Here is a 16,650-nt window from a genome sequence, read left to right as displayed (position 1 = left end):
CAGTGTGCTCAGAGCCTTAAGATCACATCACATGGTCATCCTCAGATTGTTTTCTCTGCTCCTCAGGCAAACTTTTCTTTATTCTGTCATATGTAAGGCCCCCTGTCTATCTGCCATTGCTCTGAATTGTTCATGTTTCCCTGAGTGGTTCTCTCTCAGATGAAATCCTGAGAGCAGGCTTCTCCTTTTTAATACAACTGATGCAACTGCTACAATTTAGGGCACCAAAAAAATAAAAAAGGCCCGAGTCAGCCTCAGTCTGACGTGCATCAGCAGTTAAACATGAAAGGATTAATCAGCTTTATCCACCCACGCTACCAAACTGCCCTTCAGCAAGGCATCCGCTACAGCAGAGGATTTTTGTGGCCACGCCGTGACCTCTGTAGAAGTAAAAAGCTACACAGAAACTCCACAGCCTCATGGATTGGTTAACACCAGTTATGCGTTTCAGTGACTGCCGGGAGCCCTGCTACATGTGAACTCACAGCATACAAGACTTGTCCAACACACTGACGTTACACAAGCGCTGAGAAATGATGCTGCTCATCACCTACACTTGTTCATGCCGGTTAAAATCTCCAGATGAGTTACATAAAAGATTACATCGACAATATTAATCTGAGGCTTTTAAAGAGTGACTGACAACCAGGAGGCTAAATTTATTAAGTCTGCATTTAGAGAAGGGGTTTATTTTAAAAATCAAGTCAGCTATGTTTACAAGAGACCTGCACCACTTTGTTTTTGGTTCTAGCATTGAAGATCCAGAGGACATCAACTTTATGTGTAACAAATGTAGCCAACACCTTTTAAAGCTTTTAATGCCTGTGACTGAAGTGTCCTTACTCAAATACAGTCACAGTGCAGCACACAGTCATCCCGAAGCTTTATGTAAGTGACGGGGAAACAAAATAAAATGGCATAATTTTGACTGTGTGATAAATGGTCAGATCCTGGTGGTTTATGAGGTGACAATCCTATGAAGAAAGACCTCTTTAAACAGCTTCCTGTAACTGTCTACACAGGAGAGAAAAGGTTACAGCAATCAGAAATGAAAAGACAGCAGCTTCTTTCTGTTAACACCAACTTTATTTATAACAACAGATCTACTGAGCAGGCTGCTGCTGTTCCGGCATGCTCCTGATGATGTCAGAATCGCCTGAAGAGGAAAAGAGGAGCAGAGTCAGAGTCACTGCCACATATACAAAGACGCACACTTATACCGCCTGAAGAAATGCTGCATGTCTTTAAATGCCCCACACAAATAAAACAATAATGACATTGTGAGGATAAATGTTGCCACTGGAAGATCTCTATATAAACTGACTGTAAAGTGCTGGCAGTTCAACTAAAAGCTCTGACTAGCATTCATCTAGCAAACCACTAGTCCTGAGTGGGACTAGTGACAGCATCTGCCTCTAACAGGCTCAAGAGAGGAGGGGGGGGGGGGGGGGGGGGGGGGTCAATCTACTCCCCAGGGAAGTCCACCATATCAGTGTCAGATCTGTCACTTTTGAGATATTTACTGTCATTTTAAAGCTTGTTTTGAATGTTATGTTGATTCATGGATTATGGTCATTTGTCCCAGTGGCTTTTCAAACTAAGAACAGGGTGCTAAAACAAAGACCTAAAGACAATCATTCCCTCCTGGCTACTCTCCATATTATGTGTTAAATGCTGTCCCTCTAGTACTTGTTAACTAAGATAGTTACATCTGGAACGTTTAATATCTCCTAGGGAACTAAAATATTGTTTTGGCTGAAATTCTTTTAGATTTATGTTTGTGAACTCGCCGCCCACAAATCAATTTAACTTGCAGGCAGTGATGCACACCAGCTGGTGCCTCAAACATCCCACTGGGCTTTTTTAACACTTTCTCCCACAGCGTATATAACATCTAATTCCTGTGGAGGTTAAGAAGTGGTTCAGTGAAGATAGGTTTCACAACAAAAATGAGTACTCACCAGGGTCGATGATAGCCAGTGTGCACACCCTGTAGTATTTGCCGCAGGCTGTGCCCAACTCGATGTTGTTTCCACTGTAGTGGTGGACACCAGTCTTGGCCAGCATAGCATAGTATTCAATCTCAGATTTCCTGGACAGGTAATAAAGGTAAATGTGAGCCAAACGCACATGTGGTCAAATACTGCAACAAAGGGTAAAGCTGACACAAGACAATTTAAAATATAAAGAAACAAGTGCAGATAAGTACAGCCATAGATCCTTCTAACACTTGATTATACTGACTGTAGAGAAGTTTCTGCACATTGTTTTTTTGAGTTAACCACTTTATAATCAACATTTAGATGAAATTTGTTAAAATTGTAATGAATATCTCAGCATCTTCTACAAATCAATATTGGAGACAATTAGTGTACAATAAATAGCAGAGATCCCAAACTTTTCTGAATTATGACTGGCATCTGCTAGCTGTATCACATGAGTATGATTACATCAAACATGTAGCTGTCCTTACCTACTGAAAATTAAGTTTACACATGTATACTTTTGTGCCTCTGCACTAAAAGACAGCGCAACAAGTACAACCTTCCAACCTGCACAGAAATTACAAGGATGGGACCAACTATCTGATAGACCACCTGCCTCACGCCTGCATCCAAGCAACGTACGTTAAACCAAACACACACAAACGGAAAACGTATCACCACCTTCACAGGAAGATAATAGATATGAAAATCCAAACAACTGGGGTGTATAACTTCTAAATAACCTCTCCATGTGTGACGATGTTTGTGTAAAATTTTGTTCAGAGTGGCAATGGAGGCAGGGTACATACAGACATATATACATACACTATGATCAATGCAGTAAGATTTAGAGAAAGTGTTGATAATTAGTCATTTACTTTGCAGGTACACAGATTCTTACTATTGAAAATTAGTTGAACTATTTATGTTTTTGCTCATTATTACGCCATCTTTGAACATTTAGCCTGAATAATACTGATGTGAAACAACAAACAATAGAAACATTCACTGGTGAATGTCGTCTTATTCACTAGCACATATGTAGCAGCTCAATAAGGTAATACCAATTTATGTTTGCATCAGTGCCCTCCCATTAATTAACCTCACTTCACTTAATTTTTTTTTTTTTAAATAATAAAGAAATAAAGAATTCCTTTTATTGTTAAACTTGTCATAGTTCTTTGTAGCACACTGAATCCCTTTCAATTCCTTAGCTAAAATAGTGTATAGAAAAATATATTTAGGAAAGTCTTAATATACCTGAGAGCTGGGCAGTTGTTGGCCAGGATAACCAACTTGGCTTTTCCCTGACGGATCATCTTCTGGGACTGTTTGTAGCCCAGGACGTATTTTCCGCTTTTCATCACCAGCTGGAGACGGGAGTTGATGGACTCCATAGACTTTTTCTGAACACAGACACACACATATATCAAAATCTGAAGTCGGTGACAGTACAGGAGCTACACACCTCTCACACTCCACTACATATCGAATATAATAAATATGATAACTATAATAGGACACATAAAAAGCGCACACATTTAAACATGTTTTAACTTTATATTAAAGGGGGAAGGGTCCACGTTGCTGTCGTCATTTTCTATTAGATTTTATGAATTAGCATTAGCTCTACTGCCGGTACAGTTAAACATGAACTAAACGGGCGGCCACTAATAAACACTGTCATAACAATCAAGTATTTCATAAGATTTAAAGCAGCAAAAAATCAACACTAAGTGACACTGAGTAGAAATATCAAGTTTTAAGCGGAGTACTACAGCGCTAGCTAGCAGGCCCCGGCAGTTACACGTCTCCACGTGAAGCCTGGCCGTGCAGTAGCGCGTGCACTCCGGCCTCGCTCACCGTCTTCTTTGCGGCCACCATGTTTGCGGTTTAGTCCGGACCGGCCAACCTGCGGGCAGAAGGAGGATAGCAGAGGACTGTCGTTAAAGAGTGGGTCACAGCAAAATGTGAAAATGTGGCGAAAATCATATTTATTTTATAAATAAAACTCGGAGCTCGTCTTACTGTGAGTTAACTCCAATATGGCCTCGGAGAGAAAGGAAGTCCCATGGTGCACTGCGCTCGTATCACTTCGGCGAGCATGCGCAGAACAGGACTGGGCAGGCGGCTAAGGGTCGTTTTCAGATACTTCTGCAGTGAGATATATAGTGGACAAACGCGTCTATTTGAAACATTTTACTTAGCCTTTTACTAAAAAATTAATTAATTAAACAATATGTTATAGCTAAACTTAAGCAAATCTGTGGTGTTTTACATTAAAAAAATGTGTATTATGGTAGTCTTTAGTATGCCTAAATATTAAAAGCAATACATAAATGGATTCATGCAACTAAATGTCATTTGCATAATATAATAAATAATAACTCAGAAGATTAACTATTTTTAATCAGTGTTAAAAAGCGATGTGTTGTTTAAAGATTGTACTTTACCACTTCCGAACGGTTGTGCTTTTATTTTGAAATTCGCTGCAGCGATCTAACTGAGTCCTCTTCACCCAGTGTCCTACTTTTAATGTAATTAGGCTGCTTTAAGTCGATTTTTAGTATCAAATCAATCATCGATTATTAGTTTGGTTTGTTATGAATATTTTCTATACTTCTGACAATCAAATGGTGAATGGAATCTTTTCAACTCCGTAATTTGCCTCGAGTTCATTGAGTTCAGTGCCATCTTCATGTTTAAAAACTAAATGCTGACATTGCTCCCCCAACTCTGGAATAGCTTGCCACACCTCATAAGAACTTCAACAATTTAAAAAATTAAATCGGCTCTTAAGACCAACATATTTTCAGTTGCTTTTGGTCAAGTCTGAGGTCCCGCGTGGATTGGTCACACAAATGTTTTCTATTATTTTGACTGTTTTTATATATATATGTTTTTTGTTATTATTTTTTAATTATCCATTTTATTATGTTGTCTGTTTATGCAAATGTAATTATACAATTAGGCTCTTGAGACCTGAATTACAGATGTGTGCGCCTGTTAAGCATTTTGGGTCAAAGACCGTCTGCTATATAATTAAAATGATCATGACTTAAATTCTAATATTACAGTTAAGCAAGCTAATTAATATAAAAAATGACAAACTCAAGGCTAAATTAAATATTTTGTAAGCTATACCAGCATTAGGGCTATTTACTATTGATGTTTGCTCAGTGGCACGTCGGCAGTAGAGCTATTTGTTGGTGTGGCGAGAGCGTCGCGCTTCACTTTCCCCGCCCCAAGAGGTGGCCTTTGCGCTCTGACTGAATAATGTATTTTCGTCCCTGAGCCAGCCTCAGGGAAACAGCCTAAGTTACAGTACACAACAAAAGCCAACATTTCACCTGCGTGCCCAACTGGAGACCTGCAACCACAACACAACAACCTGAAGTCGTTTACTGCAGGAAATGTGCGTAATTACGCACGGAACTGAAGGAATTTAGCGACCAGACGGTGCGTTTAGGCTGTCCTCCGAGGGTTTCTCATTTTACAGAAGCGATATATATGCACGACGTCATCAGTGCAGGCACAGTCAGTCCTCACCTCTTAACTTTGAGCTCACAGTCCTCTGTGTGCACAGGGCAGGATGGGATGCTCCACCAGTACCCAAACTTCAGCGGTAGATACGACTCGACCAAGCGCTAAGCTCGAGGAGAGCAACGGAGCCAGCACTACAGGTGAGACAAAGAAAGAAAAAAACAAAAAGAACAAAAAACATTTATACTTGTAAAGTATATGATATTAAATAAAGGTAGTGAGATTTCTGAAAACATAAACATCTGTCCAGTCGGGAGATATGTGCCATTCACTGCAAGTATCTTGCAAGTGGACAAATTTGATATTGTTTTATTTTGTCACAGTAAATATGTGAGAGTTTGACTGGAAACAAAGCTCTCATCCAAAAAAAACGACATCATATAGTTAAAAAATAACTTTGCATCTGTTTCTAAACTTAATTTCTATTGAATTCAGATTTGTTATTCAAAAAGGGTTTGATTAACAAATTTATATGGTTATTTTCATTCAGTCAACACAGTAAATAACTTTCTAACATGCTGGTAGGAATGTTGCATCATCCCTTTAATTATACTGAAGTGAGCACTGTTCTGATAAGGACTTGGTCTAAATGCAAATGTACAGCATCTGATGTCTTTATTTTTAATGAGGCAGAGCTCCACTGTGACAGGATGGGAAAGTTTATTGTCATTATTTAACGGTGGTTCCTGGCTCTGTCCTCTCTTCGAGAGAGACGGGGGCACGAAAGCAGATTTAGTGACAGTCTACAGTTTCATTAGGAAATGGAGAAGCCACTCTGGACGCTCCTTTGTTGTAGTAGGTCAGCGATGGCCCCAGCTGTGGTGCGTTTCAAGATTAAAAAAAATATGTTCAATTTTTTTTAAGTGTCATTTTTTACAAAACTTTTGATGCATTTGAATGGTGGAAATGTGAGTGTGCAGTTCTGCAGGCTTAAGCATTGTTTGACATAAGTGAAAGAAAAACTGGTAAAAGATTCACTAAGTGAGACCACCTCTGAGCAAGTGTCTCTTTGCACTCATTACAGGCTGCTTACTGCCCTGAAAGCATAGAGACACATACACAGAAGTCAGTACTTTCATGGACTTAGCTGATAAACCACTGACCCTGTTAAAGTGACAAGGAGAAATTTGCTTAATAAGTATGTGAGTAAATTTCCCAGCAGCATGGAATTAAACAGCTCATTCCTGTTTGTGACTCCCGCCTGTGCTCTGGAAATAGTGTCTTAGAGGTCACATGGAAATCCATCAGGATGTTTTCTTAAGTTTGCATGTGCCTGACTCGTTTCACTGAAAGTCACTTGTCACTCCCAACAGAGGAGGAGGAGGAAAAGTTTGTTGATTTAAAGACAAGTTATTTCAGTGCAGACAGACATGGCAAAAAATGAACAGAGGATCTAGTCTAGAATTAGGCTTGATCAGTTTATCCATCTACATCCAGGATATATTTGTATTGTTACTTGTTACAGTTATTTGATATCTCTCTTGCTGCATTGAGCATGTGTATGACAAAAGAATTTCCCTCGGGATAAATAAAGTTCTTTTTATCTTATCTTATCTTATCTTATCTTATCTTTTACATGCAGTCTATGTGGGCTTTATTGGTCCCCTTAAATCAGCAGCCTTCATTCAACTTTTCCAATTATGACCCAAAATCACAAAGACAGCATGTAGAATAATGTTTTCTGAAGTTTTATGTTGTCGTCACTGCTCCTTCGTGACACCTGTTTCAAGAAGTAATTTGCTTCTTCGCCAAGCTTCGAGGAGCTTTGAGAATATTAAAAGTTGAGAGTTAAGACTTTTGTGATCCATGCAAATACCTGCAATGCAAATTCTTCCGAAAAAAGTCAACAGGGAAGTGATGCACCCTGTCACGCAGCAACCTGTTTATAGAACTGTGCTGTTTGAGTATTTAAGTGTTTATTAACCTCAGTAATAGAAACATTAACTTCCTGTCAGGCTCCTTTTATGTGTGAGCATTGGTTCTTCGTGCTGTGTTTTGTTTTTTTTGCTTTTTATACTTTAGCCCTGTGTTTTAGAAGCAGTGCATGGATTCTCAGCTCTTCCTGCTTCCATGGTTTGCATTCAAACATTCACAGTCAAAAATAAATAGAATTAGTTATCCACTGTTGGATGATGTTAATAGAATATTTGTGGCCTAACATGGGCCGGTCACAGATGAACTCTTCCCTCTGGTTTTGGATAAGTGACCTGTGATGCCATCATGGAGGGAAAACAAGCAAAAAATAAACTGAGGCAAAGGAAACACAATATTGATCCTACCAGAGTATCACTCAGGAATGCTTGTTCTTAGCAGATATGCTTCGTTTTTTAGATCTCTATATTCCACCGTGTCCTCAAATGACTTCTTTTGAATTGGTAAATTAAACTTAACTCAAGGTCCACTGATTTCAACGATCTGTGAGGTGAAACAGAAAGCTTTATAGAAAAATACTATGAGTGTTTAAAATCAATTTCAGCTAAAGGAGCACTGAAAATTATCCGCAGAACCTGATCACCATTGGTAACCAAAAGTGAAAATGACCCTGGTGTCAAACTGTGCTATACGAGGCTGTGGCTCACAGTCACTGCTCGGGACTTTCACTCTTATTGTACATATATGATATAAACAGAGTTTTTTGTCAACATTGTATCATATTTTCACTAATATTGATAATATAAATACCTTATAATATGTCTGGCTTTAAGTGAAAGCCATTATTACTGTGTTTAAACTATATATCTACTGTAATCTATATTGCAGCTGTAATCTATAAAACTAGCTGTTCATATTATCCAAATAAACGGCCTGAATGAATGTTTGCTCATGCTTTTTTCTGCTAACAGGAGCGGCCAATGAAAATGGGAATGTAGCTGAGGACAGTGAAACTATTCCAGACCAGACACCTGCTGAGGGAAGCGATGCCAAGCCTGGAGATGAGCCTGCTGAAGAGCCTGCCGTGACAGCCGCGTCTGCAGACACCACAGCTGCAACTCCACCAGCAGCAGAAGAGTCTCAGGATGCAGCCAGCAGCCCGCCCGCTGAGACTTCAGCAGCAGCAGGAGACAGCACCGCTGAGACAGCAGCAAGCTCCTCAGAGGCTGAAGCTCCTGCCCCAGAGCCAGGTAGGCGGGAGTCACAAACAGGAATGAGGTTAAATACTCACAAAAGGCCTTTTACTACATATATTCTTAGAATCTGTAATGTTTTAATGTTTTATTTTGAATTCTTCTGCACATGACAACACCACTGTATCTTCAGTCTGAGCTTATAAACATGCACATTATAAATGCTCGTTGTAATTCATGCAAAGGTGAACATTTATGGGAATCGCTGCTCACATCCTCGTGAAACGTATCAGGCAGACAAGGACAAGAACCTGTGTGTGCGTGCATAAGTTGGGTTACTTAAAATGACACTTCAGAACATTTGGAGTGGAAGATTTTCTCTCTTGACACCTCTTGAACAAGTTACCACAGTAGTCGCATAATTAATGTGTCCAAACAAGTGATGGATAAAATGTACAACAGTAACCTGAGTGGTGCTATTCCACCTCAACATGGGATGCCGCAGTACAAAGGTACGTAATGTCTCTTCCGCTTTTAGTTCCTCCGCAACTGTAGTAACTACGCAGTATCCAACAACACACTGGCATGACTTTGGCCTCTAATGAACACACCGGGGTGGCCACAAGAATGCGTTTCCAGGTCACACCTATGATCAGTACCTATTAAAGGATCTGTCTGCATATTGCACAAGCTTAACTGATCAGGTTAAATTTTCGTATGAATTCTTTTAATTACACGCTTTTGTGTAGTCGTGGATTAGACTACTTGTTGAAGTTTCACTGACTGAAACACACACAAAGCGTGATGTTGTTGAGGGTTTACCTTGTAAAATGTAACATTTATTAAAACCTGGCAGCTGTCATTAAGGGATTTGACATTTTGATAGAGGATAAAAATAGCTGATAGCTTTTGTTTGGCCAAAAGCATTGAGGATATTTGTGTGATTTAAACTTGGAAATAAAGCATTTGTTGTGTTTGCTTTGCCTCCCAGCCCTCTGCTGTGAGTAGGACTCTAAATTAGAAATTTCTGCTGTAACTTCCAAGACAGCACCTCAGCAGGCTCTTCAGACCTGCATTGTGATAATAGCTCTGCATGCCTGTCCGCCAGCGATCATCTATACATGGAAGTGCTCTGTAGGAAGCTGCATGACAAGAGCAGCATTGCACTCACTGCTATCACAAAGTTACTTAGTGATGCAAATGACGAGCAGGTAGCAAATGATGATGAGGTCAACTTCATTTTCCTCTTTGTCTGATGCAAAGTGTTCATTGCAGTAAAGCGGGCCGAGCAGGGTGGCAGGTTAAACATCAAACACCAAACTTTTTAGAGGTTTTAGCTTCTATGAGACTCGATGCTGCTGTAGTGGGCGAAATTAAGTGAATGTTGCTTATTTATAAAAATGTATTCTTGTGTCTTCAGTCTAAGATCTGTGATGATTCTTGGAGTAATTTTTAGCCACAAAATAGAAGCATGAATGCCCATGTCTCAGAGCAATGCTGAAAAACTGTTTTATGCATGTGCTACTTTCAGACTTGACTATTGGATTTCCTTTTCCTTATCAGGTTTTCCTAAAATTTCCCTGAAAAGCCTCCAGTTGATCCAAAACACTGCAGTGAGAGCGCTAACAGGGACTAGAAAGAGAGAGCATGTTTTTCCCATATTGGCTTTTTTTCACTGGCTCCCTTTTTAATCCAGACTTGAATTTAAAACCTGTCTCCTCACATGCAAAATCATGAATAATCAGGCCCCATCAAATGTTAAAGACCTCACTTTGTTCTCTGCTGGCTTACTTGTGTTTAATAGAGTTTCCTAGAGCTGTCAGGGTTTAGGAGACAGATAGTCGCTCTACTTTTAAAATTAATTTTAAAAATTTCCCTTGTGATAAAGTTTATTCTTAGACTTACATTCATAGTCCTAGACTATAGTGATATTTTTACAATTCAGATTGTCTAAACACTCTGACGGTAACTGGAAAGAGAGACAATATTAGCGTCTCCAGATCCAAAGCACTGATTGCTTAGTCCCCATCATGACTATAGACCTCATACAGCCATATTATCCCAACAGAGCACTTTGCTCTCAGACTGTAGGCTTCCTAGAGTTTCCAAAAGTGGAATAAAAATTGTACAAAAAATATTCATGAAGTAATGCTACCATAAAATCTTCATGGATGTGTCTCACAGATTAACTGTTCATCATTTAATCATTATAGTTAGAAAATCATGATCTTCACCCCCTGCGCCATCCAACTTCACTCACTTTGAGTTCAAATATGGCCACAGCCCTGTGTAGAGATGCTGGATGGAGCATGTGTTTGTGTTGCCAACACTTTGTTGTCACTGTGGTATCATTAAGATGCAATCTGAGTCCACATAGAAACTAGAGCGTTCCAACACATATAGGGCTTCCACCAGCGACGAGCGATGTCGGGACGGCTGAGCCTCCACGCCTCCATTTCACAGCCAGTGGAGAGAGAGGATCGAGTGTCACATAAGCAGAGCTGACAGAGCGGCTCGTCCACCTCTGACGCAGCTACAGGTTGTTTTTAAGGAACGACTTGCTGGAAATCTGCTATTCCTAGTTCTGCAATATAAGTTTTAACACCTTCAGATTAAAGGTGTTTGCATGGAGATTAATTTCCTTTTCTGTTTGGGAGGGAGGCTTTAGTTCAAGTTCATGCAAAATCTGCACTTCAGACTACAACAATACTTTGGGAGTGTGCTGTAACACAGTCAGATGTTTTGTTTGTTTGCATGCAAACATGCTAACACTTCAACTCAGTTCTGGTTATTGTGTTCATTATGCTGCAAGCTGGAAATCTGACAGGATTAGAGTGCTAAAACATTTGAAAGGGGGTGATTTATGTTCACAGTTTTTCTAGCTCTATGTTTATATTTTTAACTCTAAACTACAATAGCTTAGCACGTCTTAGTCTGTCGCAAGGTCAGTTCTTCTTTCCACTGTCCAGTCAAAATATGGGCTTTAAATAAATATATTTTAAAAATGTAATCATAAGGCAACCGAGAATGCTGGCAGCAAGTATCCTAACAGTCCATCGAGCTGTTTCACATTTCTGACTTGGTGAAAGAGACAAAATACCTCAAACCTGGAAAAATACACTCATCTTTGTTCTTCTGCTTGAGCCCACCACACCTGGACAGGTGGCCAGTCTGTCATAGGGCTAATAAACCTCACATAACATAACCTGATACCTTAAACAAACTGATCTAAAATGTGTGTGTGTGGTGCAGTAACACTGGGGACAAGTGTTTTCAGGAGAGTTTGTACCAGCTGTGTGGACAGAGGAGGACAGTAGTGTTTGGTCAGCACCTAAAGGCCAAAATAAGAAGAACACAGCTTAAATATGACGGCTTGTTCGTGTCTTAATTTGCTGTCTTTCTAAACAGAAAAAGGGGATGCCGGAGCGACTGACTCAGAGCCCAAAACAGACGAGACACCTGGTGAGCATCCCGGCAGCTTCCTCTTTATGTCACATGATCCACAAATTGGTATTTGAACTCTTCCAATATGCGTCCTCCTCTCTGCGTTTCTTTTCCAGCTCCCAGTGAGTGACGTGCGACATGACCGACTGCACAGAGGAGTTTATCTGCACGCATGAGTGAAAGTATGTCCGTGTGTGTGTGTGTGTGTATGAGAAAGAAAGACATTGTCTTGTTGCCAAGATCCAGACCCCGTGGAAACCACTTTGAGTCCGGGTGCTCAGTCACCACTGTGCCTTCTTCCTCCTCCTGGATGTCTGCAGTCTCTCCTCTTTGACTGTGAATAGAGTTCAACAGCACTTAGGTTTCTTTATCTGTAACAGGTAGTAAACAGCTGAGAGAAGCTTAGATTACTATTTATTATCTGTAATGAAATAGCACCATAAACTGTATGTCCTTAACTTATTCTTGAAACCTAAGAGTTTGTTTCTGTGAAAACGAAAGCCAAAGTATATTAGATATTAGAAGATATTATATTTCTTTTTTGGGGGGTGAGGGGTAGCTAGCTTTGATTTTATTATCATATTTAAAGTAGGCGTAAATCTAAGAGGGTTTTTTCCTGATGTGTCATGATTTTTAGTATTCCCAAAAATCTGTAATTAGCAATAAGCTGTTGAAAAATTAAAAAGATCTTAAAATAAAACCCAGTACACATATTCTCTGTGTTTTAATTCGATGCAGGATGAAAGCAAACATGTCACACTGTGATACAGCATTTTTTTTTTTTTAATGAGTGAAATTATCAAACCAGAAGCCAAGAGGAGGTTCAGATGATGTTGGGGCTTTTCCATCTGAGTGTCCAGTCCCACTGGATCCCTACTCTTTGTTTAATGAGCAGCCTCTGAGGTGTTAACAACTGAATGTGTGGACATCTATGAATGTCCACACAGTCTCCAACATTTCTGTGGACTTTGTTTACTTATAATTTTGGGTGTAATGAAAAAAACGCGTCAAATTTTTCCAGCAAAATTCCCTCCGCAACGGCGAATTCGTTGTACTGTGTTGTATTTCACACATACTAACCCATCCCTTCTCTGTTATGGTCAGTTCAGCTTCCCATTTCTTTTTAAGGTAAAAGGTTGTATCCTGTCTATCTTCTTCTAATGATCTGTAGAAGATGGAAATTGCTTTGAATTGTTCATAGCAATTGTTTACTAGTTACAACTCAATGTTGCTCTGTTGTAAATTTAAATATTGAAAGACTGAAAAAGACTTTGGTGAAATTCAGCGTGGCTCTTCAGGTGTTCTCTGGAAATACAATCAGGCTTCCACACTGAATCTATAATGACACTTGGTGGCGCTACAGCTTGTTAATGATGCGGCCGGCTAGTCTGGAGTCAGAGAGAGGACCGAGAACAACAATTGCCTCAATTTCCACCAGCCCACCCTGAGGAGAAAAGGAGGAGACGCAGATTGAGGCAAAATATGAAATGATAATATTGTCCAAAGATGAACACACACAGTCATTCAAAATCCCCCGCAAAAGGTTTTTGTACAAATCTCTGTAGTCCTATGAAAAACCAAGTGATCCCCATGACTCTGTAATTGTAGATCCACCTTTAGCAGCAATAACTTGAATTTGGCCTTGTTCTTTTTTCCAGCATTGCTTCAGTTCATTGAAGTTTGCAGGTATTTGTTTATATACAGCTCTCTTAAAGTCAGACTGATAGGCAGCATTATTTGCTTCTATAAGATCATTACAAATGTCCCTGCTTGGCATTTTGATAACACACAGCTGAATGATCCAAACCAGCAAACCGCCAAAACTTCTGCTTTTACAAAGGTGTTCACACTTGCTGATCATCAGATAATCCAGTGCATTTGATGATCAGCACCTGTCTGCTATTTACCCTCTGCATTCTCTGAATTCAGCTTCTCTGAAACTGTGAGGATGTGCTTTTTCCCCGCACAGCTGTTTCCCTGGCGTTTAATGTAAATTTAACCCAAACTGAACAAACAGTGGAAAAACAGGACTGAACATGAGGAAAATACGAGTTTAGCTTATACAATTTGACCGAATCCAAAAACGGCATTTGCAGTACATTTACTCATTTGTCCAAATAGCAGCAGAGTCTCCGCTGTGTGACAGTGTAAGCAAATTAAGTCCGGAAAACATGATTAATAGTTTAATTTGTGGTTTAAAATAAAATGCAAATCCCTCCTTTTTCAACCTTTCTGTTTCCGATCAGCATAAAAATGAAATTCATGACATCATCCATATGTGCACAGTAGCAGTGACTTTAAAGTGGGTGTGTCATAATGTAATACAATGCTAAAGGTGTGTAAAGCTGTGGTTAACACTCACTCTGGGGAGAGCAGCGACTTGGTAGGCAGCTCTGGCAGGAAAGTTACTGCTGAAAACTGGGGAGGGAAAACATTTTCATTAGATTTGCATGCATTTGCAGAACCACGGTGAAGTTATTCACTTCCATCAGTGAACCCATCTATGAATCTCAATTTGAATGGTTCATTTCAGCTTCTAATAATATGAAAGGCTTTATTTATGAGTGGTTAGATTATTTACCCATGTATTATAGATAAGCAATAAAACAACAAGCACAGGTGCTTTGCAGCTGCTGGGAAGAAAGTTCCTTTGGCTGGTGTATAGCAGCAGCTGAGGATGGCTAACACACACACACACACACACACACACACACACACACACACACAACCTGGAAAGGCACATTTTTTTCTTAACTTAAGATTTATTACTCATTATTAAAGCTTAAATGCAATTTACAATAAGCAAAACCAGCATCTACGGCTTAAGACATTTTAAAACAAGGTAATAATGCGCTGCCAGTATTGCAGCTGCATTTAGTGGGGGGTCAGCCATTATTCATTTATACACCAGCTTTCACTTATAGAAGGAGTTATAGTTGTGTGAAGGTTCACTCTGTACACGTGCTCTTAACCGGATGTCCTTTAAACCAGTGTTTATAAAGCCTGACTTTAGAGGATCAAAGTTTTAGTGAAACGTCTCCTCACCAGGGTCAGGGAAAGTAACCTGCCTGTGGTTTAGGTGGCAGTGCGAGAGAGAAAGGTGGGCGTTAACATCCATTGCAGCAATGCCTGCTGGGAGAGGTTCGGTTACACTTGTGTGCCTGCACAGTGGTGTCTATTTACAGCTCTCTGGGTGCCGGAGCTTCCATTACACCTGACTGTTATGATCGGCGAGGAGGATGTCATCAGGAAGAATTACACACTTTTAAAATTTTATTTAAAATATGCACTCACTGGCCACTTTATTAGGCACATCTTTTCAACCGCTTGTTAATGCAAATATCAAAATCAGCCCATCAGCAACTGAACTTAGGGATGTAGACACGATCGAGACGACCTGCTGAAGTTCACACTGAGCTTTCACAAACTGCTTTTCCACCAAGGTATGCTGAAGAGGATCTCTGAACCTGGGCTACAGCAGCAGAAGACCACACTCTGGGTGTCAGTCAGTCAAAAACAGGAAACTAAAGCTAGGACTTGCACCAGCTCACGAACATCCTGCCTTATATGATTAAGGCTTCTGCTGCTAGTGTTGGTGTAATGGTTTGGGGGGAAATGTCTGTGAAGGTTCTCAGTCATCCGGGTCATCGTAGTCAAAGGAGCTTGCAAAGAAAAGCGTCTGGACTTCTTTAAGTTGCTTGAAGACGTTTCACCTCTCATCCAAGAAGCTTCTTCAGTTCGGTTTGGGGGGAATTTTCTTGGCTTGCTTTGGGCCTTTTTAGTGCAAAGTGGCCACAGGATATTGTTTTTTTCCTCCATTAGATCACTGATAGGCTCCAGATAATTTTATTATATGTATTAGGGACAGTAACAGCATATTAGTATTCCTGTAACACACGCCGGGCTTCATAAATAGGAATGTGTAAACACATGTCCACAAATAAAAACAATTTGAGGTGAGTTTCAGTTTATTCCTCTGATCATTTTCACAATAAAAGTCCTCTGAAAGAATCATTCATCATCTGTTTTACTTCCTCATTCCACAAACTCTGGGAGACATTAACTGACTTCCTCAAAGGTCCTTAAGCAGGCCACACACACACAGAGGAGGGAATTCACTTCCTCACTTTTAAGAGCAGCCTCCTTAATCATAGCCTCATTACCATAGTAACGCACCAGGACGCAGAACAACCCACCGATCTATCTAAAACACTCAGCACTCTGTAATTCAGCAGAAAGTCTCACACTGACCTGAAAATGGACCACAATGAGCTCTTATATAATTTAAATAGAATAACTGGCCACTGATTTGAGGAAAGCTCTGACCATCTTGGCTCAAAGCTGCCCCCTTGTGGCTACTTTCATGAAGAAGTGCATGCAGCGCAGTTTTTTAAGGCTTCATTAAGACTCCAAATTAATAAAGAGGCTTTTTTAACTACCACGTGACAGCATGAAATAAAGGGAAATCCTGCCATGTGTGTGAGACCTGTATGCAAGGCCAGCTGTCATAAGAAAGCAGACCACAAATCTACTACACATGTTCATTCATAAATTCCTATAACATCTCTATTTTTCTGGCTTGGATCCTCAACCCGTTGATAGGCAGCTCTGAA

General features: G+C 40.0%; 2 protein-coding genes across 3 annotated transcripts; one reads left to right on the top strand and one right to left on the bottom strand.

Moving 5' to 3' along the window:
• Nucleotides 1-1,064: 1,064 nt before the first annotated feature.
• rpl30 (ribosomal protein L30) lies at nucleotides 1,065-4,121 on the bottom strand. The gene is made up of 5 exons (XM_085262883.1): nucleotides 4,014-4,121; nucleotides 3,849-3,897; nucleotides 3,246-3,391; nucleotides 1,962-2,092; nucleotides 1,065-1,156 (listed from the first exon to the last, which is right to left on the bottom strand). Exons 2-5 carry the CDS (start codon nucleotides 3,867-3,869, stop codon nucleotides 1,104-1,106), a joined length of 351 nt encoding a protein of 116 aa, XP_085119009.1. The 5' UTR covers nucleotides 3,870-3,897; nucleotides 4,014-4,121; the 3' UTR covers nucleotides 1,065-1,103.
• A 1,187-nt stretch (nucleotides 4,122-5,308) lies between these two features.
• On the top strand, nucleotides 5,309-13,016 carry LOC146549275 (uncharacterized). 2 transcript variants are annotated; one of them, XM_085262296.1, is made up of 5 exons: nucleotides 5,309-5,444; nucleotides 5,572-5,668; nucleotides 8,372-8,650; nucleotides 12,002-12,055; nucleotides 12,154-13,016. In XM_085262296.1, exons 2-5 carry the CDS (start codon nucleotides 5,578-5,580, stop codon nucleotides 12,165-12,167), a joined length of 438 nt encoding a protein of 145 aa, XP_085118422.1. In that variant the 5' UTR covers nucleotides 5,309-5,444; nucleotides 5,572-5,577; the 3' UTR covers nucleotides 12,168-13,016. The 2 variants fall into 2 exon arrangements, with proteins under 2 accessions (XP_085118422.1, XP_085118423.1); XM_085262297.1 differs by lacking the exon at nucleotides 5,309-5,444 and having other exon boundaries at nucleotides 5,566-5,668.
• Nucleotides 13,017-16,650: the final 3,634 nt, after the last annotated feature.

This window comes from Mchenga conophoros, linkage group LG22, assembly GCF_057382185.1.
Source record: "Mchenga conophoros isolate Kocher_MC1m ecotype Shallow Benthic linkage group LG22, M_conophoros_male_GT1.1, whole genome shotgun sequence".
Classification (NCBI taxonomy): domain Eukaryota; kingdom Metazoa; phylum Chordata; class Actinopteri; order Cichliformes; family Cichlidae; genus Mchenga; species Mchenga conophoros.
The sequence above is the reverse complement of the archived record's forward strand: the minus strand, read 5'-3'. Positions and strand labels throughout refer to the sequence as shown.

Bases quoted from the DNA above. Each gene is read 5' to 3' on its own strand.
- LOC146549275 (XM_085262296.1), top strand. From the start codon at position 5,578: ATGGGATGCTCCACCAGTACCCAAACTTCAGCGGTAGATACGACTCGA. The intron at 5,669-8,371 runs GTGAGACAAAGA...TTCTGCTAACAG, and splicing joins CAACGGAGCCAGCACTACAG to GAGCGGCCAATGAAAATGGG. The intron at 8,651-12,001 runs GTAGGCGGGAGT...CTTTCTAAACAG, and splicing joins AGCTCCTGCCCCAGAGCCAG to AAAAAGGGGATGCCGGAGCG.
- rpl30 (XM_085262883.1), bottom strand. From the start codon at position 3,869: ATGGTGGCCGCAAAGAAGACG. The intron at 3,392-3,848 runs GTGAGCGAGGCC...GTCTGTGTTCAG, and splicing joins TGGTGGCCGCAAAGAAGACG to AAAAAGTCTATGGAGTCCAT. The intron at 1,157-1,961 runs GTGAGTACTCAT...TTTCCTCTTCAG, and splicing joins ACTGGCTATCATCGACCCTG to GCGATTCTGACATCATCAGG.